At 28.4% G+C, this 27,639-nt stretch overlaps 1 protein-coding gene across 1 annotated transcript in view; it reads left to right on the plus strand.

Annotated features, from left to right (window-relative positions):
* Positions 1-27,639, plus strand: part of LOC101901717 (uncharacterized protein DDB_G0290685) — a 204,643-nt gene that overhangs the window by 91,808 nt on the left and 85,196 nt on the right. Inside the window, exons 3-8 of the mRNA XM_059118709.1 lie at positions 10,743-11,271; positions 13,168-13,336; positions 13,406-13,569; positions 14,029-15,000; positions 21,790-22,257; positions 26,424-26,537. Of these exons, the coding sequence (XP_058974692.1) occupies positions 10,743-11,271; positions 13,168-13,336; positions 13,406-13,569; positions 14,029-15,000; positions 21,790-22,257; positions 26,424-26,537 (2,416 nt within the window). The remainder of the gene's footprint in view (positions 1-10,742; positions 11,272-13,167; positions 13,337-13,405; positions 13,570-14,028; positions 15,001-21,789; positions 22,258-26,423; positions 26,538-27,639) is intronic.

The raw sequence follows: 27,639 nt of genomic DNA on the forward strand, positions 1-27,639 counted from the left end.
TTTATGCTTGTTGTCTTTCGTTCGTTCGTTCTTGTTTTTTTTCTTGTGGCTTGTTCTGTTCTAACATTTCTTGCGAAATATAAGCGCAATATAATGGTCGTTTATTTTATGAGAAATTGCAGAAAACGTGCCTCGAATGCAAACATGCAGTTCGTATTTTTTCGTTCTACGTTTACATGTTGTAACTTACAGGGAGAGAGAGACACAGTATCAAACTGTGATTGTCTTAAACTGTACTAAGCTCTGTACATGAGCAGCAGCAAAAAAAGAAAAAAAAAAAACAAATAAAATATGCTTACATACATCACCACCAGTTCATGCCGAACACCTACAACAATGACGCCATAACTCCAAATAAAAAAGCCCTCAACTTTATAACCCTCAAATGTGCGAAACTCTGCCTCCATGCGTTTACTTTGATGATATGGATGAGGCTGTGGATGTGCCCTGATGATGATATAAACAACAATCTGCCACAAAGACATGATGACTTACTTTTATCCTATAAGACAAATTGTGGGGCAAATGAAAAAAGGGAAGAAATGGGGTGTAGGATAGTCATGACGAAAGCCATGTGATTACAAAATATTCAAAATAAAATCATTGGAGGTCTTCAAAAAATATTTTAAAAAAATTTACTTTATGTAAGTCTTCCAAAAATATATTTAAAAAATCCACATTAATCGCAACACTTCAAAAAAGTACATTTAAAAAAAATCAAGTTTACAGGAAGACTCCAAGAACCTTTTTTTTAAAAAAAAATCCACGTTTATTGCAAGACTTCAAAAATATTTTAAAAAAATCCACATTTATGGAGGTCTTCAAAAAAATATTTTATAAATTCGCGTTTTATTGCAAGACTTTAAAAATGTTTTTAAAAAAAATCCACATTTATGGAGGTCTTCAAAAAAATATTTTATAAATTCGCGTTTATTGGAAGTCTTAAAAAAATATTTTAAAAAATCCACGTTTATTGGATGTCTTCAGAAAATATTTTAAAAAATCCACGTTTATTGGAAGACTTCAAAAACATATTTTAAAAAATCCACGTTATTGGAAGTCTTCAACAAAAAAGTTTTAAAAATATCCAGTTATATTTCATAAAAAAGTTTAAAAAAATCCACGTTTTTTGTATTTTATAAAAAAAAGTTTTTTTAAAAAAAAAACATGTTTATTGGAAAACGTAAAATATTTTCAAAAAATCCACGTTTATGAAACACTTCAAAAACATATTTTTAAAAAATCCACGTTTATTGAAACACTTCAAAAACATATTTTAAAAAATCCACTTTGGAGATGGACTTAAAATATATTAAAAAAAAATCCACGTTTACATGAAAACTCCAAGAAATATTTTAAAAAATCCACGTTTATTGGAAGTCTTCAAAAAATTATTTTTAAAAATTCACGTTTATTGGAAGTCTTAAAAAAATATTTTTAAAAAATCCACGTTTATTGGAAGTCTTCAAAAAATATTTTTAAAAAAACCCACATTTATTGGAAGTCTTGAAAAAAATCTATTTTAAAAAAATCCACGTTTATTGGAAGTCTTCAAAAAATATTTTAAAAATCACATTATTGGAAGTCTTCAAAAAATATTTTAAAAAAAAAAAAATCAACGTTAATAAATATCTTAAAAATATTTTTAAAAAATCCACGTTTATTGGAAGTCTTCAAAAAAAATTTTTAAAAAATCCACATTTATTGGAAGTCTTCAAAAATATTTTTAAAAAAATCCAACTTTATTGGAAATCTTCAAAAAATATTTTTAAAAAATAAAAAAATCAACGTTAATAAATTATCTTAAAAATATTTTAAAAAAAAATAAAAAAATCAACGTTTATAAATTATCTTAAAAAATATTTTTAAAAAATAAAAAATCCACGTTAAAAATTATCTTAAAAAATATTTTTAAAAAATCCACGATTATTGGAAGTCTTGAAAAAATATTTTTAAAAAATCCACGTTTATTGGAAGTCTTGAAAAATATTTTTAAAAAATCCGCGTTTATTGGAAGTCTTGAAAAAATATTTTTAGAAAAACCACATTTATTGGAAGACTTCAAAAAATATTTTTAAAAAATCCACATTTATTGGAAGACGTCAAAAAATATTTTTAAAAAATCAACGTTTATTGGAGGTCTCCAAAAAATATTTTTAAAAAATCCACATTTATTGGAAGTCCTCAAAAAATATTTTCAAAAAATCCACGTTTATTGGAAGTCTTGAAAAAATATTTTTAAAAAATCCACATTGATTGGAAGTCTTTAGAAAATATTTTTAAAAAAATCCACATTTATTGGAAGTTTGAAAAAATATATTTTCAAAAAATCCACCTTTATTTGCTGTTACTTTTAAAAAATATATTTTTAAAAAATCCACGTTATTCGTAGTTCATAAAAAATATTTTTAAAAAATCCACGTTTATTCGTATTTCATAAAAAATATTTTTAAAAAATCCACGTTTACCTGCAAGACTTAAAAAAAATATTTTTAAAAAATCCACGTTTACTGCAAGACTTAAAAAAATATTTTTAAAAAATCCACGTTTACTGCAAGACTTAAAAAAAATATTTTTAAAAAAAATCCACGTTTATTGCAAGACTTCAAAAAATATTTTTAAAAAAAACCCACGTTCATTGGAAGTCTTAAAAAAGTATATTTAAAAAATCCACGTTTACTGGAAGACTTAAAAAAATATTTTTAAAAATCCACGTTCATTGGAAGTCTTAAAAAGTATATTTAAAAAATCCACGTTTACTGGAAATCTTAAAAAATATTTTAAAAAAAATTCACGTTTATTGGAAGTCTTGAAAAAATATTTTAAAAAATCCACGTTTATTGGAAGTCTTGAAAAAATATTTTTAAAAAAAATCCACATTAATCGGAAAACTTCAAAAAAGTACATTAAAAAAAAAATCAAGTATACTCGAAGACTTCAAAAAAATATTTGTAAAAAATCCACGCTTATTGGAAGTCTTGAAAAAAAATTTCTAAAAAAATCCGCGTTCATTGGAAAACTTAAATAAATATTTTTATAAAATCCACATTTATTGGAAGACTTCAAAAAATATTTTTAAAAAATTCATAAAAAAATATATTTTTAAAAAATCCACATTTATAGTTACTTTTAAAAAATATATTTTAAAAAAATCCACGTTTATAGTTACTTTGAAAAATATATTTTTAAAAAATCCACGTTTATAGATACATTTTAAACATATATTTTTGAAAAATCCACGTTTATAGTCACTTTTGAAAAAAATATATTTTTAAAAAATCTACGTTTATAGTTATTTTTTTTTAAAAAAAAATATATATTTTTAAAAATCCACGTTTATAGTTACTTTTAAAAAATATATTTTTAAAAATCCACATTTATAGTTACTTTTAAAAAATATATTTTAAAAAAAAATCCACGTTTATAGTTACTTTTTAAAAAATATATTTTTAAAAAATCCAAGTTCAAAAATATATTTTTTTAAATCCACATTTATAGTAATTTTTAAAAAATATATTTTTAAAAAAATCCTCGTTTATAGTTACTTTCAAAAAATATATTTTTAAAAAATCCACTTTTATAGTCACTTTTTAAAAAATATATTTTAAAAAATCCACGTTTAAAAATCCATGATTATTGATATTTTTCAAATATTCTTTTTTAAATTCCATGATTTTTGATGTTCTTCAAACTTTCTAAATTTTATTTATATTCCGCTCTCTATAGGTTATAGTAAGACCAACATTTAAAATTCCAATGCCCATCATAAGTCATATAAATAAGTCTCTTTAGAGCCTGTAAGCAAACACATGTAGCTACATACATACATGCACTTAAAAAATACTTTAAAGGGGAAAAAATGTTTTCCTCCGATATGCTATGAGGGTAGCATCAATTCACAGTTAAGGCTATCACTTACCCTGCGGTCCCTGATCATGTGTGTATGTAAGTAAAGTGTGCCACAATGCCACAAATTTGTAAACACTTAAGCAAACACACTCACACACACACACACATACATGTACAAAGACACGAGACGACAACAATTATGGACAAACAAACAACGAACAACCAGACAAATAATCAGACGGTGAAAAATAAAAGGGAAAAATCATCCTCATTACAGCGAACATTGCCAGACCCCCCAAATCAAAACGAAAAACATGAAAACAACAACAAACAGATCAATAACATTTGAACATCTTCTTTCCATCTTTTGGTTGACAACAACAAGAACAAAAGGTTCATGGCTGGGAGTATATCTGTCATTGTCTTTTTGAATTTTTTTTTTTTTTGTGAGGGGGAGGGAGGGGGAAACTTGTATGGGACATGGGTGAGCAATTGAGGCAATATTTTCCATTACACCTCCAATGTTGAAAAGTGGTTGATAGAGGTGGGGAAAGGGTGTTTAAAAATATTTTAAACTCACGGGTAAGGGTGGAGTTTTTTTTTTTTTTTTTTTTTTTTTTTGATGATTCATATTTAATAAAAATATTTCAAAAAAAAAATTAAAAAAAACACTATTAATATACTCTTAAAAATTATTTTAAAAATTAAAAAAAATACTTTTTTGTGGCCTATTTAAAAAAAAAAACCACCTCCACTGGTGGCTCATAAAAAATAAAAAAAAATTTAAAAAATGCCGAATATTATCGCGAAAATATTCTGGAGGGTGTATTAAAGCCTTGGCACGCAAACATTTTGGCCGCAGACCTTGGACATTCCAACAGGACTTAGCACGCACCACCCACAAGAATTGTTATAAAATGAGGTTCCTTGCTTCATTTCGAGTGCATAATGGCCACTAAAATCTCCGGATATCAATCCGTTGGACTTTTGTGTCTGGAGTTTTTTTCACCTCAAGCAAGCGTTTCGCCGGGAATGGGCCAAAATACCACAGAGCAACATTCGGGCAACATGTGACAGCCGTTTGTAGGCCATAATGACCAATTCGAACAAATCTAAACGTCTTCTAAAATTTGATGCTATTTCCTACATTTTTGCTTTCATTCAATAAAATTTAAAAATGTAAAAATGATGGCGTTTGACTTTGTTGCAGTTTTTTTTATCTCACCCTGTATGCATATTTTCCATCCACTTTGTAAATTTCCGAAATTAGCACACATTCAGAGGCATCACACACAAAAGACTTATGCTAGAGGAGGCCTTTGTTCCACAAGTGTCAATGGAAATCCAAAGCCTGGGAACCTTGTCTTTCAAAGAGACCCTGCATCCATTCACAAAGTGTTTTTTTATCTCTGGACCTTTGACATAAAAAAAGGGCTGGAGGAAGCCTACCATTTCACACGACCTACAATCACTCACAGTCCCCCATTGTGGCTGGAGGAAAACAATAAAAGCTTTATCTTCCTTCTCAAAAACCAAAAAAAAAAAAAATGTGTCACAATTCTCTCTCTCTCTCTTTCCAAAGATAGTTTCCGATCCCCGAACGTTTGGTAATCACATTTGGCGATAACAATTGAATGCATTTTTCATTTCCCACTGCAACTTTGTCGGTTGTTCGACATACAAAAAAAAAAAAAAACTTATCATTGATTATTTGTTCTACAAACAAATAAAAATAATAATAGCAACAAGACTCTCAAAATTAGTGGTGGTGGAGGTGGGGGGCAGGAAAAAAAAAGAAACTAGGTCAAATTGAAAACGATTAAAAGTGTCCACATACCATTAATGCATTTCAAACTCTTATCGATACAAATTATTAATCAGACCCCCAACACCACCCCCACTCCAAATGTCTAAATGTGACGAAGTCGTTGCAGCTGGGAGTGTAGGAGTGGGGTGTGGGGATGAGAGGTCTGATAAATCAAATTAGGTTTATGATGGGATTTTCTAATTCACTTCCATTCCAGATACTGCCGAATAGAAAGTAAAGGCTGTGAGTTATCAAAACGGTTGCACTACTTCAGAGCACTCCAAAAAAAAAAAGTGGAACTGATAAGGGTCATTATATGAGGAATTGCAGACACAGCGATTTTTTTTCAATGAAGGGAACAAATTTTGTGAAGATTGTGAAAACTTGCGTAGCAATGTAGGTTAAAAGGAGGCTTAGGCTATTATACAGAAAATTAAGGATCAATAAGTGTGATGAAAAACAAGCGACGATTTTTAGAGAATATCAGACCAATCAGACCAATGGGCCATCAGAGTATTTTTTCAAGGACCAACAGACCTATAATTGTGGAATTTTTTAAAAATATTTTTTCAAGGACCTTTAGACCAACAATCGTGGATTTAAAAAAAATTTTTTGAAGGACCCACAGACCAATAATCGTGGATTTTTAAGGAATATTCTTTTCAAGGACCCATAGACCAACAATCGTGAATTTTTAAAGAATATTTTTTTTCAAGGACCTATAGACTAACAATCGTGGATTTTTAAGGAATATTCTTTTCGAGTACCAACAGACCAATACTCATGGATTTTTTAAGAATATTTTTTTCAGGGACCAACAAGCCAATGAATGTTTTTTAGGAATATTTTTTCAAGGACCCATAGAGCAATAATCTTGAATTTTTTAAGAATATTTGTTTAAGGACCTATATACCAACAATCGTTGATTTTTAAGGAATGTTCTTTTCGATCCTGGATTTTTTAAGAATATTTTTTCAAGGACCAATAGACCAATAATCCTGGGTTTTCTAAGAATATTTTTCATGGACCATCAGGCCAACAAAAGGGGATTTTTTAAGAATATTTTTTCAAGGATAAATAATCCTAATTTTTTTAAGAATATTTTTTCAAGGACCTACAGACAAACAATCGTGGATTTTGAGGAATATTCCTTTCAAAGACCAAACGACCAATAACCCGGGATTTTTTAAGAGTATTTTTTTCTAGGGTTACGCACCAATAATCATTGATTTTTTTAAGAATTTTTTTTTTAGAGACCAGCAAGAATACCAATACCAATTGACCAATAATCCTGGATTTTTAAGAAAATGTTTCAATCGTGGATTTAAAAAAAAACATTTTTTAGAAATATCTTTTTAAAATATATATATATTTTTTATGGAGTCCCAATAAACGTGGATTTTTAAATAATATTTTTTTAGAAATATTTTTAAGAATAATTTTATGGAGTTTTTTAAATAATATTTTTTTAAATATCCAGTAAACGTGGATTTTTTTTAAACAATATTTTTTAGAAATATTTTTTTAAGAATAATTTTATGGAGTTTTTTAAATAACATTTTTTATGGGGTCCCAGTAAACGTAGATTTTTCTTTAAATTATTTTTTTAGAAATATTTTTTTTAAGAATAATTTTATGAAGTTTATACTTCAAAAATAATATTATTTTAAAATATATTTTTATGGAGTCCCATTTTTAAGGTTCTTTTTTAATGAATGTGGATTTTTTAAAATATTTTTCAGCAAACGTGAATTTTTTAAAACCTCAATTTAATAAAAGTCTTTTTAAAAATATTTTGTAAAGGATTCTTTTAATAAAAGTCTTTTTTTTAATATTTTGTATAGTCTTCTTATAATAAAATTATTTTTTAAAAATATTTTTAAAGTCTTCTTTTAACAAACGTGGATTTTTAAAATTATTTTTAAAGCCTCTTTATAAACGTGGATTTTTAAAATTATTTTTAAAGCCTCTTTTAATAAAAGGTTTTAAAAAAAATGTTTTTTTGAAAATCTTTTTTTAATAAACGTGGATTTTTAAAATATTTTGTTAGTCTTTTTTATTAAAAGTCTTTTTAATGAAAGTCTGTTTTAAAAATATTATTTAAAGATTTCTTTTAATATACGTCTTTTTTTAAATAATTTTTAAAGTCTTCTTTTATAAAAGTGGATTTTTTAAAAAAGGCTTTTTTAAAAATATTTTTAAAGTCTTTTTAATAAACGTCGATTTACAAAAAAATATTTTCAAAGCCTTTTTTAATAAAAGATATTTTAAATGCTTTTTAAAATAAACGTGGATTTTTTAAAAATATTTTTTAAAGTCTCTTTTTAAAAATAGTCTTTTTTAAAAAATATTTTTTTTGGAGTCACAACAAACGTGGATTTTTTAAAAATATTTTTTAAAGTCTCTTTTAAAAATAGTCTTTTTTAAAAAATTTTTTTTTGGAGTCACAACAAACGTGGATTTTTTAAAAATATTTTTTAAAGTCTCTTTATAAAAATAGTCTTTTTTAAAAAATATTTTTTTGGAGTCACAACAAACGTGGATTTTTTAAAAATAATTTTATTTTAGAAATTATTTTTAAATATCTTTAATAGAGTTTTAGACATATTTTTGTAGGAATATTTTATGCAGTACCAGTAAACGTGGATTTTTTAATAATATTTTTTTTTAAATAAAAATATGTTTTGGAGTCTCAATAAATGTGGATTTTTCAAAATATGTTTTCAAGTCTTTTTAATAAACGTGGGTTTTTTAAAATCTTTTTTTAAGTCATTTTTAATAAAAATTTTTCTTAAAAGTATTTGTAAAATCTTCTTTTAAAAAAAGTTATTTTTTATAAAAGTCTTTTTAAAAAGTATTTTTTAAAAAAATTTTTAATTTTTTTATTTTTTATAAAGACTTTTTTAAAAGTCTTTTTTAAAAGTGGATTTTTTAAAGACTTTTTATTAATAAAAGGCTTTTTTAAAAAAATTTTTAAAGTCTTTTTTAAAAAAACGTAGATTTACAAAAAATATTTTCAAAGCTCTTTTTAATAAAAATATTTTTAAAGCCTTTTTAAAAATATTTTAAAAGTCTCTTTTTAAAAAAATTTTTTAAAGTTTTTTTTTATAAAAGAGTATTTAAGAAAAATTAGTCTCTTTTAAAAATTGTTTTTTAATAAAAGTGGATTTTTTAAAAATATTTTTAAAGGTTTTAAAAAAAAAAAAACGCTTTTTTAAAAATATTTTAAAGTTTTTTTTTTTTAATAAACGTAGATGTACAAAAAATATTTTCAAAGCCTTTTTTAAAAAAAGATATTTGTTAAAGCCTTTTTAATAAACGTGGATTTTTTTAAAAATATTTTTTAAATCTCTTTTTAAAAATAGTGGGCTTTTTAAAATATTTTCTTAAAATCTTTTTTTATAAATGTGGATTAAAAAAATTAGTCTTTTTTAAAAATTATTTTTTATAAATGTGGATTTTTTAAAAATATTTTTTAAATACTTTTTATTAATAAAAGGCTTTTTTAAAAATATAATAAGTCTTTTTTAACAAACGTAAATTTACAAAAAAATATTTCCAAAGCCTTTTAAATAAAATATATTTTTAAAGCCTTTTTAATAAACGTGGATTTTTTTAAATATTTTTTAAAGTCGCTTTTTAAAAATAGTGGGCTTTTTAAAATATTTTTTAAAAATATTTTTAAAGTCTTTTTTTATAAAAGAGGATTTAGGAAAAATTAGTCTTTTTTAAAAAATATTTTTTAATAAAAGTCGATTTTTTAAATATTTTTTAAAGACTTTTTCTTAATAAAAAGCATTTTTAAAAATATTTTTTAAAGTCTGTTTTATAAAAGTTGATTTAAGAAAGTTAGTCTTTTTAAGAAATATTTTTTAATAAAAGTGGATTTTTTAAAAATATTTTAAAGACTTTTTATTAATAAAAGGCTTTTAAAAATATTTTTAAATTCTTTTTAATAAACGTAGATGTACAAAAAAATATTTTTAAAGCCTTTTTAATAAACGTGGATTTCTTAAAAATATTTTTAAAGCTTCTTTTTAAAAATAGTGGGTATTTTTAATATATTTTGTTTTGGTCCCAAAAATTGTTGATTTTTTTAGAAATATTTTAGAAATATTTGAGTCCAAATGTACGTGGATTTTTTAAAAACATATTTTTTTTTCAAAACCATTTTCCTTCCTTTTTCTAAAAGGAAATGTTCCACCTCTCTTTCAAAGAAAATCATTTATTCTTTTACCATTGCCTTTTTAGTTATATTAATTTATTTAGTTTTTCACCTGTCTTCCATTTCCGTCACTGGCGGTTCAGACTAATTGAAGTCTGTCAGTTTTATTGTTCCAAGCAGCTTCTTGTTCTGTTGCGCATTTTTTTGTTTTTGTGGGACACACGAGTAGCTTTTGCATTGTCTGAGGATATGAAAAAGTTTACCAACAAATAATATTGTATCCATTTCCAACAACACTATTTTCCCATGCAGGTTGCCCTGTAGGGCCAGCAGGCCATGGTCTATGGTGTGGGTAAAAGAGTTTGATTGTTTACATGTATGCCACGAAAACTTTCTTTGGAAACCATTTAAATGGTTTCAAAACCAAGTAGAATATTTGGTTGAAGGGGTATTGAGTTCATTTTGTGGGGAGGAAAATATAAAAACAAAACTTATTTGAATTTAAAAAAAAATTCTTAATTTTAAAAATATTTTTTTTTTAATTTAAAAATATTTTTTTTTTAAATTAAAAAAAAATATCCTGGTGACATGGAAAAATTCGCTAAAAATTGTCCTCTCTGAATCTTTAAAGGCTCCAAAGCAACCAAGCAATTCAAAAAAATATATATTTTTTGCAACAAAGGTCTACACAAAACTCTCCCAAAAAACTCACCTTCTCTCCACAGACCAGCAATGCCACCATTCAGCAAATTCAACATACTTAGCAGAGACACAACCCCGTTCAAGAAGCATTAAAATACTGTTGGCAACACTTGACGCTTGCGTGGGGCCAACCTCCAAGAAAATATTTGCAATTTTATTTTTCAAAATTTATTTTTCTGATTTTAATATTTTACATTTTCTCTCTCTCTCTCCTCCCAGGAATTACAAAACGACTTATCCTTTGATGACACCTTCGACATTGATCAAATCGACGATTCAAAATTGCGCAGTTCCCGCGACCTGGAAGAGCAAGCCTTCATCGAAGATGAACTCCAGCCGGTAGATGAGGCCGAGGCCAACAGCGAAGGCAGTTGGCTGGTGCAGAGCGTTAAACGTGTCCGCCGTGAGTTGGGACGTTTGTTCGGTGCTGAGAACAAACAAGCCGCTGCCGGTGGCAACAAGGTACGCAAACATCACAAAAAACGTTCGGAACGTAATCAAGCTGCCGGTGCTGCCGCTGGAGGTAAAAAGACTCATTCCGAGGGCCACAAGAAAGCCCAACAAAATGGTCATACCAAACAGGCCAATGGTGCTAAATTGCAAACGAAACCAAAGAGAAATCACAAATTGCAAGCCTTGAACCGCCACAAGAAACGTCAATTGTTCGGCGATGAGAATGAGGGTTCCGGCTTCGGCAATGGTGATGATGAAGATGCGCCCATTGATGATTTTGGTGAAACTGATTTGTGTAAGTGAAAAAAAGAAAAGATTCCAAAAATTTTGAAAAAAAAAAAAAAAATAAAAAAAAATCCTCTGCAGCAGAGAAAGATTTTTTTCTATAGAAAAAAAATCCTCTGCAGCAGAGAACGATTTTTTTCTATAGAAAAAAAATTCCTCTGCTACAGAGGAAGACTTTTTCCTATAGAAAAAAATCCTCTGGAGCAGAGAACGATTTTTTTTTCTATAGAAAAAAATTCTCTACAGCAGGGAAAGACTTTTTTCTAAAGAAAAAAATTCCTCTGCAGCAGAGAACGATTTTTTCTATATTAAAAAAATCTCTGCCAGAGAGGAAAATTCCTCTGCAGCAGAGGAAACCTTTTTTCTATAGAAAAAATTCCTCTGCAGCAGAGAACAATTTTTTCTGTAGAAAAAATTCCTCTGCAGCAGAGGCCCTTATGAATGCCAAGTGAGTAAAATGGTTGGTAATGATTGAAGAAAAAATATTCAAAAAAAAATTTTCTTTAGAAAAAAGTCTTTCTCTTCTGCAGAGAAAAATTTTTCTTCAGAAAAGTCTTTCTCTGCTGCAGAGAAAAATTTTTCTTTAGAAAAAAGTCTTCCTCTGCTGCAGAGAAATTTGTTCTGTAGAAAAAAGAAAAAAATCGTTCTCTGCTGCAGAGGATTTTTTTCTATAGAAAAAAATCGATCTCCGCTGCAGAGGATTTTTTTCTATAAAAAAATCGTTTTTTCCTATAGAAAAAATTCCTCTGCTGCAGAGGAATTTTTTTCTATAGGAAAAAAGACTTCCTCTGCTGCAGAGGAATTTTTTTCTATAGGGAAAAGCCTTTCTCTGCCGCAGAGGAATTTTTTTCTATAGGAAAAAGCCTTTCTCTGCCGCAGAGGAATTTTTTTCTATAGGAAAAAGCCTTCCTCTGCCGCAGAGGAATTTTTTTCTATAGAAAAAAGTCTTCCTCTGCTGCAGAGGAATTTTTTCCATAGAAAAAACTCAGTTGCAGAGATTTTTTTTTCTATAGAAAATATTTTTTCTCTGTTGCAGAGGAATTTTTTTCTATAGAAAAAAATTTTTTCTCTGCTGCAGTGGATTTTTTTCTATAGAAAAAATTTTTCTCCGATGCAGAGGAATTTTTTTTCTATAGAAAAAAATATTTCTCTGCGGCAGATAACGATTTTTTTCTATAGAAAAAAATCCTCTGCAGCAGAGAACGATTTTTCTATAGAAAAAAATCCTCTGCAGCAGAGAACGATTTTTTCTATAGAAAAATATTTCTCTGCAGCGGAGGACTATTTTTCTATAGAAAAAAATGTCTCTGCGGCAGAGAACGTTTTTTTTTTCTATTTTTTTCTGCAGAGGATTTTTTTCTATAGATTGTTTTTCTGAGAACGATTGTTGTCTATAGAAAAAAAATTCTCTGCAGCAGAGAACGATTTTTGTCTAAAGAAAAAAAATTCTCTGCAGCAGAGAACGATTTTTGGCTAAAGAAAAAGATTCCTCTGCAGCAGAAGGAGACTTTTTTTCTATAGAAAAAAAAATCCTCAGCAGCAGAGAACGATTTTTTTCTATAGAAAAAAAATTTTCTGCAGCAGAGAAAGACTTTTTTCTATAGAAAAAAATTCTCTGCAGCAGAGAAAGACTTTTTTCTGAAGAAAAAAATTTCTCTTCCGCAGAGAAAGACTTTTTTCTATAGAAAAAATTTCCTCTGCAGCAGAGGAAAAATTTTTTTCTATAGAAAAAAATCCTCTGCAGCAGAGAAAAAAATTTTTTCTATAGAAAAAAATCCTCTCAGCAGAGAAAATTTTTTGCTATAGAAAAAAATTCCTCTGCAGCAGAGAAGAGAACGAGAAAAACAATCTCCTCTTTGTTGTTTTTTTTTTTTTTTTATATTCGACTTATTTTTCCCGTTTCCAGGGGAGGCCTACGTTGTTGTCAACCTACCCTGGGATGATGCCTATGAGGATAAGACCAGCGAGGAATTTGCCGCTTTGCAGTCCCAAATCGAGGCGGCCTTTGTTGAGTGGTTCGATGACGAATACGGCTATGAAGAGTTTGCCCTGCATGTGGCCCTCATGAATGCCAAGTGAGTAAAATAGAAATTAATTTTTGAAGAAGAAAATAAAAATATTCGAAAAAAAAATCTCTTTACCAGACGTACCGATGACTACTATCGCATGCACTGTACCATCCAAATGGACTTGCCCGAGAAATTCGGCAGCTTTGCCCAACGGGTGCAACATCAATTGACGTCCTATCGCAAAATGGCCGATTTGGGCATGGAAGCCGATGACCAGTTCTATTTCAGACGTGTGAGAGGTAAGTGGCTTTTTTGTCGATTGGCAAAAATAGAAAATCTTCATTAAAAAATTTTTTGTAAAGGTCCTGGAAATGTCCTTTTGAAAAAAACGTAGAAATTTTAAAAATCTAAATTTAGTTTTCTGTTATTCCAAAGAAAGGATAGTAAAATCCTTTGAGTAAAAATCAACCAAAAAAAATATTCTGTGAGTCCATTTTTAGTCTGGAAAAAAATTAGAAATCATTTTGGGTGTAGTTTGTTGCAGATTTTCAATTTCCATAAATTTTTCAAAATCAAAAAAAAAAAAAAAAACATTTGTATTATAAATATATTGTCTTTCAATTCCAAAAAAAAAAAAAAAATACCCAAAACATAAAACACAACCCATCCACATTGCTAAATACACATTTTCTCTCTCAAATCCTTCACGCTTCAAAACCAAAAACAACAACAAAAACACATTCCAAAACCCCCCTTAGATTTGCAAAATCATGATTTCGTCGATGTCACCGAGTCTGGCCATGATGCTCAAGCTCATAATAATGGTGGTGGTGCAGGTGCTGGTGCCTATGATGGCCATGATAGCAACAACAACAACAATGGTTACTACGATCAAGGACATGGTTATGATGCCAATAATCAGGACAATGGCCATGGCTATTATGATCAGGAAAATGCTGGACATGGTCATGAGGATGGCCACACCAATGCCTATGACAGTACCAATGCCTATGATAACGACAACAACAACAACCATGGTTATGATGATAACAACAACAACAACAATGGCTATGATGTTTATGGCAACAATAATGCCTATGATCCCTATGGACATGGCAGCACTGAAGACAACAACAACAACAACAATGGCTATGACAACAACAATGCCTATGATCCCAATGATCCTTATGCCCAGGGTCACACTGAAGACACCAACAACCACAATGCCTATGACACTAACAATGCCTATGATCCCAATGATCCTTATGCCCAGGGTCACACTGAGGACAACAACAACCACAATGCCTATGATCCCTATGGCCATGGCAACACTGAAAGCAATGCCTACGACAGCAACAACAACAACAATGGCTATGAGGACAACAACAACAATGCCTACGACCCCTATGCCCATGATCCCTATGCCCATGGCAACACCCACGAAGAACCTGAAGAAGAAGACGAAGAAGAAACCGAACAAGAACACGAAGCTCCTCGTCCCAATATTATGGTATACGACTGTGATCAAAATCCCGATGGTGATTTCCAATGTGCCAACGGTGATGTGATTCCATGCTACAAACGTTGCAACAACTATGTCGATTGCCTGGACGAGAGCGACGAAGAGCCCGATATGTGCAAAGTGGTGTTGGAACGTGAAGAGGAAGAAATCGAAGAAAGCACCAATGAGGATGAGGACAACTGGGGTTCATGGCCAAATGTCAACAAAGGTACACACTCTCACTCATGCTTACACTACACTATACACTACACACACACACACATGCACTCAAACATAACCTCACATAACAAATCACACAAAAAATTTAAAAGGCTTTAAAAAAAACAAAAAAAAAGCTTTTATTTACTAAAATAATGTGGCTTAGATTTGTAACTTTAACAAGGATATAAAAATGAGGTAGGACTGTTTTTGTTGGATTTTTTTTTTTTCAAAAAAAAAAAAAAAAAAAAAAATAATAATAATAAATAAATAAATAAATAAAAATAAAAAATAAAAATAAAAAATAAAATAAAATAAATAAATAAATGAATAAATATAAATATTAAAATATTGATCTTTGAAAAAAATATTTTTAAAAATCCACGTTCAATATTGATCTTTGAAAAAAATATTTTTAAACCAAATTCAATATTGATCTTCAAAATAAAATATTTTTAAAAATACACGTTCAATATCGATCGTTGAAAAAAATATTTTTAAAAATCCCCGTTCAATTTTATTCTTTTAAAAAAATATTTTTAAAAATCCAACATCAATATTGATATTTTCAAAAAATATTTTTAAAAATCCATGTTAAATATTGATCTCTGAAAAAAAATATTTTTAAACATCCACGTTCAATATTGTTCTTTAAAAAAAAATATTTTTAAAAATCCCCGTTCAATATTATCCTTTGAAAAAAATATTTTTCAAAATCCACGTTCAAAATTGATCTTTTAAAAAATATTTTTTAAAATCCATGTTGAATATTGATTTTTGAAAAAAATATTTTTAAAAATACAAGATTTTTATTGATCTTTGAAAAAATATATTTTTTTAATTTAAGTTATTTGTTGAACTTTGAAAAAATATTTTTAAAAATCCACGTTCAAAATTGAACTTTTGAAAAAATATTTTTAAAAATTCACGATCAAAATTGAACTTTGAAAAAAATATTTTTAAAAATCAACGTTCAATATTGATCTTTGAAAAAAATATTTTTTTATCCACGTTAAATATTCATCCTTGGAAAAAAATATTTTTTTAAATCCATGTGGAATATTGATCTTTAAAAAAAATATTTTTAAAAAACCACATTCAATATTGATCTTTGAAAAAAAATATTTTTAAAAATCCACGTTCAATATTAATCTTTGAAAAAAAATATTGATCTTAAAAAAAATATTTTTAAAACCCCACGTTCAATATTAATCTTTGAAAAAAATATTGATCTTAAAAAAAAATATTTTTAAAAATCCACGTTCAATATTAATCTTAAAAAAAAAATATTTTTAAAAATCCACGTTCAATATTAATCTTAAAAAAATTTTTTTAAAAATCCACGTTCAATATTAATTTTAAAAAAATATTTTTTTTTAAATCCACGTTCAAAATTGAACTTTGAAAAAAATATTTTTAAAAATCCACGTTTAACATTGATCTTTGAAAAAATACTTTTAAAAATCCCCATTCAATATTGATTTTTGAAAAAAATATTTTTAAAAATCCACGTTCAATATTCCTCTTTGAAAAAAAAAATATTTTTTAAAATCCACGTTTAATATTGATCTTTGAAAAAAATATATTTAAAAACCCTTGAACGTGAATTTTTGAAAAAAAAATATTTTTAAAATCCCCGTTCAATATTATTCTTTTAAAAAAATATTTTTAAAAATCCACCATCAATATTGATATTTTCAAAAAATATTTTTAAAAATCCATGTTAACTATTGATCTTTGAAATAAAATATTTTTAAAAATTCAATATTGAACTTTGAAAAAAATATTTTTAAAAATCCACATTCAATATTGAACTTTGAAAAAAATATTTTTAAAAATCCACATTCAATATTGAACTTTGAAAAAAAAATATTTTTAAAAATCCACGTTCAATATTATTCATTGGGAAAATATTTTTAAAAATCCACGTTCAATATTGATCTTTGAAAAAAATATTTTTTAAAATTCACGTTCAATATTGATGCTTGAAAAAAATATTTTTAAAAATTCACATTCAATATTGAACTTTGAAAAAAAAATATTTTTAAGAATCCACTTTAAATATTATTCTTTTAAAAAAATATTTTTTAAAATCCACGTTTAATATTATCCTTTGAAGAGAATATTAAAAAAAATTAATTTTTATTTACAAAAACCACCTTTATTACACCGTGCACCAAAAATCATTTTTCTAATTATCACAGGGAAATGACAGCAGATTATGAAAGTAGAGCCTAAAAAGAAAACATGTGCATAGGAGTTTTGAAAGTCTACGAAGTAATAAATGCCCCCTTCTTCCATTTTTTTTCTGGAAATTTCGCCTTCAGATTTCTTGGTATCTGTTAACTTTAGGTTTATAGTGTCTTTGGCAATGTTGAAGATAACAATATGTGGAATATTTTTGTCAAAAACTTTAACCCTCAAGCGAGTCACCAAAGGGGTATTTTTCGAACTTTTTTCAAAATATGGTTAAAAACCCCCTATAAACGGGATCGTAGCAAGTGAAAATATTCAACAAAATTTTTTGGCCATAAAATTCTACTATAGGTCCTAAAAGACATCAGAAGTCCGAGTTTTACTAAAACGCCAGGAAATCATATTTATTAGAAACGCATTTTAGAGTTAACATCAGACTTTATGTGAATTTATACAAAAATCTCCTACAAAGCATTAATTTAAAAGGATGACGTCAGAGAACAAAATATTCCCTATCAAATTTCACTAAAGGTCACCGTAGATGAGGAACCTTTATTTCCCATATATATTCGGAAAATATTTAAATCAAATTTTGCAAAAAAAACGCATTTTTTCCCCTGTCTTCTTTTGACTTGACGTCTGAAAATAACACAAAATGTCATTTTAGACAGAAGGTATCAAAGGAAGAAATATTCTACACAGCATTTCACTATGAATCTCGAAATAAACTATATATCAAAGTCCAATAGTTTTCAAGAAAATTAAATTCCAATTTCATGTATCACAAGTGAGAAAAATTAGTTTGCCATTTTTTACTGTCAATATATTACGTTACCATTTAACGTCAATATCTCGTTTAATACTTCATTTTTTGGGACAAGTCTCAAAGCCGAAATTATTCGCCATCAATTTTCACTATATGTCACCATAGAAGAGGAACCTTTATTTCTCATATATATTCGGAAAATCTTTGAATCAATTTTGCCAAAAGAAACCAAAAATATTTCCTCCTATTTTTTTTTTTTTTTCATTAATTTTTTACTGTCTTTTTCCGAGTTGATGCCTGAAAGTGACAAAAAATTTCGTTTTAGGAAGAAGTTATCAGAAGAAGAATTATTCTACACAACATTTCACGGCATATCTAAGAATCAACCCTATATCTAGGTACAATAGTTTTCAGGAAAATTACATTCGAATTGTATGTACCACAAGGGTAAAAAATATGTGTTTGCCGTTTTTTGCTGTAAATTTAACACATTTTCAAGCCAAGTCAAAATCTCCCTTTAAAATTAATTTTTTGGAAAAAGTCTTAAAGGCAAAAATACTCCTCATCAAGTTTCACTATAGGTCACCAAAAAAAAAGAAATCTCTATTCCCCTTTTATAACCGGAAAATATTTGAAATCAATTTTGTCAAAAATAGCACAAATATCTCCATTTTTTTGGATAATTTTTCTTCGGCCATTTTTCGAGTTGATGCCTGAAAGTAACATAAAATTTCATTTTAGGCAGAAGCTGTCAAAGGAAGAATTATTCTACATAACATTTCACTATAAATCTCATAATCAACCCTATATCTAGGTACAATAGTTTTCTGGAAAATTACATTCGAATTGTATGTACCACAAGGGTAAAATATGTGTTTTTTCCGTTTTTTTCTGTTAATTGAACACATTTTCAATCCAAGTCAAAATCTCCCATTGAACTTAATTTTTTTGGAAAAATCTCAAAGGCAAAAATACTCCTCATCAAATTTTACCGTAGGTCACCTAAGAAAAGAAACCTCTATTTCCCTTTTATAACCGGAAAAATATTTAAATCAATTTTGGCAAAAATAGCACAAATATTTCCTTTTTTTTGATGAATTTTTCTTCGGCCATTTTTCGAGTTGACACCTAAAAATAACATAAAATTTCGTTTTATGCAGAAGCTGTCAAAAGAAGAAATATTCTACAGAAAATTTCAAGGTATATCTCAGAATAAACCATATCTCTAGGTACAATCGGTTTTAAGAAAATTACATTCGAAATGTGTGTACCACAAGGGAAAAATATGTGTTGGCCGTGTTTTCTGTTACTATAACACATTTTCAAATAAAGTCAAAATCACCCATTGAACTTTATTTTTTGGGAAAAATCTCAAAGGCAAAAATACTCCTCATCAAATTCGACTATAGGTCACCTAAGAAAAGAAAACTGTATTTGTCTTATTTATCCGGAAAATATTTAAATCAATTTTGTCAAAAATAGTGAAAATAGTTTCCATTTTTTGGATACATTTTCCTCGGATTTTTTCGAGTTAACCCCTGAAAGTATCATAAAATTCCATTTTAGACAAAAGTGGCCAAAAGAGGATATATTCTACACAACATTTCACTATAAATCTCAGAATAAACAATATCTATAGGTAAAATAGGTTTTAAGAAAATTGCATTCGAATTATATATCTGTTTTTTTACTGTTAATTTAACACATTTTCAAGCCAAGTCAAAATCTCCCCTTAAACTTCATTTTTTGGAAAAAGTCTTAAAGGCAAAAATATTCCTCATCAAATTCGACTATAGATCACCAAAGAAAAGAAAACTTTATTTTCCTTTTTTAAGCGGAAAATATTTGAATCGATTTTGTCAAAAATAGCAAAAATATTTCCTTTTTTTGATGAATTTTTCTTCGGCCATTTTCCGAGTTGATGCCTGAAAGTAACATAAAATTTCGTTTTAGGAAGAAGTTGTCAGAAGAAGAAATATTCTGCAGAAAATTTCACGGTATATCTCAGAATAAACCATATCTCTAGGTACAACAGGTTCTAAGAAAATTACATTTGAAATGTATGGCCTACAAGGGAAAAATTTGCTGTTAATTTAACACCTTTTCAAGCCAAGTGAAAATCTCCCATTAAACTTCATTTTTTAGAAAAGGTCCTAAAGACGAAAACCTTCCTCATCAAATTTCACTATAGGTCACCAAAGAAAAGAAATCGTTATTTTTATGAAATAACCGGAAAATATCTAAATCAATTTTGTCAAAAAAAGCCAAAATAGTTACATATTTTTTACTCAATTTTCCTCGCCTTTTTTTCGAGTTAACCCCTGAAAGTAACATAAAATATCATTATAAACAAAAGTTGCCAAAGGAGAATATATTCTACACAACATTTCACTATTAATCTCAGAATAAGCCATACCTCTAGGTACAATCATTTTTAAGAAAATTACATTCGAAAATTCAAAAATTGCGAAAATATTTCTAATTTTTTGATAATTTTTCCCGGACTTTTTTCGAGTTAACCCCTGAAAGTAACATAAAATTTCATTTTAGACAACAGTTACCAAAAGAGGATATATTCTACACAACATTTCACTATAAATCTCAGAATAAACCATACCTCTAGGTACAATCGTTTTTAAGAAAATTACATTCGAAATGTATTTTTACTGTTAAATTAACGCATTTTCAATTCAAGTTAAAATCTCCCCTTAAACTTCATTTTTTGGAAAAGGTCTTAGGGACAAAAATATTCCCCATAAAATTTTACTATAGGTCACCAAAGAAAAGAAAACTGTATTTCCCTTTTATAACCGGAAAATATCTAAATCAATTTTGTCAAAAATAGCGAAATAGAAAATAAACTTGTGAAAGTATTGTAAATATTTGCCCATGTCTGGTGCATACTTTTAGGAGCTCATTTAATTTTTTTTTCCTTTATATCTTAAATATTTCCAACATTTTGATATCCTTAAAAAAGTTACAAAATAAAGCTGAAAATTCGTTGACGTTTTTTGCTGCCTGAAAAATATTGAAAAAAAAAATATTTTTCATAACCCTGCTTTTGTTATCCCATGGGGGTCTATTGTAAGACTCCCCAACTAATCTTAGTTTTATAAAAAGATTTTTACTAACATAACACTGATATAAAGTTGTGGGTATTTAGAAAAAAAAAAATATTCCAAAATGCTTAGCTAATAAAATTCAAATATTTTTCATTACTCACTTTTTAACTTTTTCTCATTTCATCTGTCATTTTTTTTCTAACATAACTTTGTAGTTAAAAAATATAAACATACTCATAATTTTCACGAAAACTCAAAATTCCGGGGAAAGATTTTTCCCGAAAACCAAATTTATTTTCCACTTCAATTCGAACACCATCACCGCATTTTTCTCGACCACATAATCAATGAATTGAAATCCATTGCCACAATTAGTTCCCATTTATTTCATTCACTGCCGTCTCTTTTACCCAGCTATGGCTTTTGAACTATTTGCATTTTCCAATTTCCATTGAAAAATCTCTCCTCATCCGTTTAGTTCACAAAATTTTCATTAACGTATTTTTTGGAAACTTAAAAAAAATTCTCTCTGTGTCTCCACGTCTTGGGTCCCCACGAAATTTATTTTTTTATTGCTGTTTGTTTGTGTGGACCCACTGTGCCTCTATGTTGTGTCTGTCCCCTGGGGTAACTTTGTTGCAGCTCTCCTTAAGCTTGGCTTTTTTCTCTAATAAAACCCCTGCGAAAAATGCCTGAACTTAGTTAGAAAAAAAAAATTGTTGTTTTTTTGAAAACTATCCTCCATCTAATTCGGAAATTTAAACTTAAATCTTAGAAACAAGCACCGATGATTCTTGGGTTACACCGGAATCACATCCTGATGCCGGACATCATGACACCCATGCCGTTGAAGAAGAGGAAGAAGAAAAAGAAGAAGAGGAGGAAGAACATTCTCCCACCTACGAAACAATTGACTATGATCGTCCCATTGATGCCGAACGTCGTGTGGAAGAGCCCGTCAATGCCGGCGGCAATGTCTATGGCGGTGAAGAAGATCATCATCATGGCGGTGCTGGTGGCTTGGACAACAACATTTTCGAATCATCCGGAGATTACTCGCCCGTCACTGAAACCAGTGCCGTCTTTACACCACCCACTGGCTGTCGTGGCGATTCGACCTACACCTGTCGCGAAAGTAATGTTCAAATCTGTGACGAACATTTGTGCGATGGTGTGGAACACTGCCCCGATGGTGAAGACGAACTGAACTGTGGCAGCGACGATGAGTTCAACTATGAAAAGGGTATAGTGCAACTCTCTCTTGTTCTCTCTCATGTTTCTGTGTTTGTCTCTTTAATGTTTGTTTGTGTGTGAAGGGCATCGTCGTCGTCTCATTATCTACACTGTGACTCAAAACTTTTCTGTGCATCTACCCCAAACCCCTACCCAGATCCCAGTTCCCCTTTGTTATAGTCCTTTTTCATTTGTGTCATGTCCTTTCTTTTACAGGTTTAGGCTAAAATGGTGAGAGGTGGAATTATTCTCTTAGAAAAAAAAAAAAAAAACAAAAATTATCTTTGAAAACAAATCTAAATTTAAGAGTAACCGGTTACTCACGAATAAAATTTCCAATTTCCTAACAAAAAAAAAAAAAAAAAAACACTTTATAGGGCATATGTGGTGATTCAGGCTTATTTCCACATTGAATATAAAAAGTAACCGATTTTTCTTGCACCAAAAAATAGGGAAAATAACCGATTACCCGAACATAAAACTCGTATATTTTAAGAAACAAGCACTAATACTTGTTATACAACGATAAATATGGTTTTTTGATAGATAACAACAAAAAATTCAAATAGTAACCGGTTACTCAAAGACAAGTTTTGTGAATTTTTTTATTACAAACGAATTTTCTTTTCATAAAATCTGTTATACAACGGTAAATATGGGTTTTTCCGATAGTTAACAACAAAAATTGCAAAAAGTAACCGGTTACTCAAAGACAAGTTTTGCGAATTTTTTTATTACAAACGAATTTTCTTTTCATAAAATTTGTTATACAACGGTATATATGATTTTTTCGGCGGATATCAACAAAAAATTTAAAAAGTAACCGGTTACTCAAAGACAAGTTTTGCGAATTTTTTTATTACAAACGAATTTTCTTTTTATAAAATATAAATTTTCTATATATAAAATTGTATAACATACAACGGTATATATGATTTTTTTGGCAGATACCAACAAAAAATTAAAAAGTAACCGGTTACTCATATACATTTTTTGCGAATTTTCTTATCAGTAACCATGAAAATCGATATAAAATGACTCAATAAAGCCAATTTACCACTTTCCAACTAATTGCAATTAAAAACAAAGAAAAGTAACCGGTTACTCATAGACAAATTTCCCTAATTTTCTCACAATAAGCATTAAACTGATTAGAGAACGGTAATGGTTGGCAAATATGTTATTTTGAACGGTATATTTTGCTTTTCCGACATATAACTACAAAAATTTTAAAAAGTAACCGGTCACTCGAAGTCATGTTTTGTCAATTTTCTTGTGAGAAACAAAGCAAATCGATATATAATGAGTCTATAGATATAATTTACCACTTTCCAACTAATTGCAATAAAAACAAAGAAAAGTAACCGGTTACTCATAGTCAAATTTTGCTAGTTTTCTTACAATAACCATCAAACTGATTAGAGAACGGTTATGGTAGGCAAATATGTTATTTTGATGGTATATTTTGCTTTTCCGACAAATAACTACAAAAAATTTAAAAAGTAACCGGTTACTCAAAGACTTGGTTTGCAAATTTTCTTATGAAAACCAATGAAAATCGATGCAAAATGACTCAATAAAGATAATTTACCACTTTCCAACTAATTGCAATTAAAAACAACGAAAAGTAACCGGTTACTCATAAACAAATTTTGCTAGTTTTTTTTTAAATAACCATCAAACTGATTAAAGAACGATTATGGAAGGCAAATATGTTATTTTCAACGGTATATTTTGCTTTTCCGTATGATAACAACAAAAAAATTCGAAAAGTAACCGGTTACTAAAATACTTCTTTTGCGAATTTTCTTATGAGTAACCATGAAAGTCGATTTAAAATGACTCAATAAGGCCAATTTACCTCTTTCCACCTAATTGTAGTAAAAACAAAGAAAAGTAACCGGTTACTCATAGACAAATTTTTCTTACAATACCAATCAACTGATTATAGAAGAGTTATGATAGGCAAATATGTTATTTTGAACGGTGTATTTTGCTTTTCCGACAGATAACAACAAAAATTCGAAAAGTAACCGGTTACTCAAAGACTTGGTTTGCGAATTTTCTTATGAAAACCAATGAAAATCGATATAAAATGACTCAAAAAAGCAAATTTACCACTTTTCAACTAATTGCAATAAAAAACAAGGAAAAGTAACCGGTTACTCATAGACAAATTTTGCTAGTTTTTTTAAAATAACCATCAAACTGATTAGAGAACGGTTATGGTAGGCAAATATGTTATTTTGAACGGCATATTTTGCTTTTCCGACAAATAACTACAAAAAATTTAAAAAGTAACCGGTTACTCAAAGACATGTTTTGCTAATATTCTTATGAAACAAAGAAAAAACGATATAAAATAATTCAATAAAGCCAATTTACCACTTTACAACTAATTATAGTAAAAACAAAAGAAAAGTAACCGGTTACTCATAGACAAATTTCTCTAATTTTCTTACAATAACCATCAAACTGGTTAGAGAAAGGTTGCGGTAGGCAAATATGTTATTTTGAATGGTATATTTTGCTTTTCCGAGGGATAGCTATAAAAATTTTTAAAAGTAACCGGTTACTCGAAGACATGTTTTGCGAATTTTCTTATAAAAAACAGTGAACATCGATATAATTAGACTCTATAAAGATAATTTATCACTTTCCAACTAATTGCAATTAAAAACAAAGAAAAGTAACCGGTTACTCATAGACAAATTTTGCCCATTTTCTTACCATAACAATCAAACTGATTAGAGAACGGTTATGGTAGGCAAATATGTTATTTTGAACGGCATATTTTGCTTTTCCGAGGGATAGCTATAAAAATTTTTAAAAGTAACCGGTTACTCGAAGATATGTTTTGCGAATTTTCTTATAAAAAACAGTGAACATCGATATAATACGACTCTATAAAGCAAATTTATCACTTTCCAACTAACTGCAGTAAAAAACAAATAAAAGTAACCGGTTACTCATAAACAAATTTTGCTAGTTTTCTTACAATAACCATCAAACTGATTAGAGAACGTTTATGGTAGGCAAATATGTTATTTTGTACGTTACATTTTGCTTTTCCGACAGATAACTACAAAAAATTTAAAAAGTAACCGGTTACTTAAAGACATGTTTTGCGAATTTTCTTATTAAAAACAATGAAAGTCGATATTAAGTGACTCAATAAAGCCAATTTACCACTTTCCAACTAATTGCAATTAAAAACAACGAAAAGTAACCGGTTACTCATAGACAAATTTTGCTAGTTTTCATACCAATAACCATCAAACTGGTTAGAGAACAGTTATGGTATGCAAATATGTTATTTTGAAGCATATTATAGTATTAACTAGGAAAAAGTAACCGGTTACCCAGAAATAAATTTTCCTAGTTCCGAAAAATTTTCGTCAACAATTTTTAAAATACAATCCAAATTGTATGAGTAACAAGTTATGAAGATAAACTTTGTCATTTAAAGTAGTCAGATCAACGTAATATTTAATTTTTTTCATGGGTACCCGGTTACTTACCAAGATTTCGTAGTGAATTTATTTAAAACTTCGGTAGACAGATTAACAATCCTCTAAGTACATAGAATATAAATAAAAAAATAAGTTTTAATGACAAAGTATTGATGAGTAACCGGTTACTCGGAAGGATTTTTTTCGCGAAAATTTTGCAAAATAACCACTAAAGTTCAAAATTATTTAAAATACTTCAGAATATAAAAGGTTTAATTGTTTTTAAAGCGACATGTTGACCTTTATCGTAGCCGGGTAACCGATTACTTTCATTGAATTTTTCTTAAATTCAATCGAAACCCAAACAAATTTGTCTTGTTAATGTATAAAATTACAAAAAAAAAAAACATAACCCGGCCAATGTAAAATGAAAGCACCTGCTCAATAATCCAGACATTCCGACTCTCTGGATCGGTCCACCACCTAACCAAAAAAAAAACGCAATTTTTATAATGTCTTGTGTAAATATCACCTGTTACTAACTAAGAAAATTGAAAAAAAAAAAAAATTAATATTGAATATATTCACATCTAACAACGTGTTGAAACCATTTTTGTGTGTTTCGAACTCATTTTTTCGAAATTTCTAATAAAATTTTCGTTTTTCTTCTTCTCATCTCTTCGCCTTTCGTGGAATCTGTGACAATGTTTTGGGAAAACTACAGTCTGCTCAGCTAATGAGTTTATGTGCGATCAACGTTGTTTACCCATGGAATATCGATGCAATGGTTATAATGAATGTAACGATGGTAGCGATGAGAGGGATTGTCCAGAAAAAGGTAAGTTCGATTTTTTTTGTTTTCATTTCTTCATATTAAGTATTATCGATGTTATTTTGCAATGTGTTATCGACAAAATTTCAGATGCAAAATATTGTTACAAGTTATGGTTTTATAAAGGATACTTTTTTATTGTTATCGAATAATTTCCACTGACCATATACTGTTATCGATAGCTTTTGTATATAGTAACGAAATTATCGATAACTTTCCTATGCAGCAGTGTTACTGTCGATTACGTTACTATGAAGAAAATTTATTATTTCTGAAAACAAATTCTTTCGACTATCGGAAAAGTTGTTATTGACAACTTTTCTCTTCGGAAAATTTGTTATCGACAACTTTTCTCTTCGGAAAATTGGTTATCGACAACTTTTCTCTTCGGAAAATTGGTTATCGACAATTTTTCTCTTCGAAAAAGTTGTTATCGACAACTTTTCTCTTCGGAAAAGTTGTTATCGACAACGCTTCTCTTCGGAAAAGTTTTTATCGACAACTTTTCTCTTCGGAAAAGTTGTTATCGACAACTTTTCTATCCGGAAAAGTTGTTATCGACAACTTTTCTATCCGGAAAAGTTGTTATCGACAACTTTTCTTTACGGAAAAGTTGTTATCGACAACTTTTCTTTACGGAAAAGTTGTTATCGACAACTTTTCTTTACGGAAAAGTTGTTAATGACAACTTTTCTCTCCAGAAAAGCTGTTATCGACAACTTTTTTATTGGGAGTAGTTGTTATCGACAACTTTTCTATAGAGAATAGTTGTTATCGACAACTTTTTTATTGAAAATAGTTGTTATCGACAACTTTGCTATTGAGAATAGATGTTATCGACAACTTTTCTATGTAGAATAGATGTTATCGACAACTTTTCTATGTAGAATAGTTGTTATCGACAACTTTTCTATGTAGAATAGTTGTTATCGACAACTTTTCTATGTAGAATAGTTGTTATCGACAACTTTTCTGTGCGAAAAAATTGTTATCGACAACGTTTCTATAGAGAATAGTTGTTATCGACAACATTTCTACTGAGAATAGTTGTTATCGACAACATTTCTACTGAGAATAGTTGTTATCGACAACTTTTCTACTGAGAATA

Source organism: Musca domestica, unplaced genomic scaffold (genome assembly GCF_030504385.1).
Source record: "Musca domestica strain aabys unplaced genomic scaffold, Musca_domestica.polishedcontigs.V.1.1 13, whole genome shotgun sequence".
NCBI classification, from domain to species: domain Eukaryota; kingdom Metazoa; phylum Arthropoda; class Insecta; order Diptera; family Muscidae; genus Musca; species Musca domestica.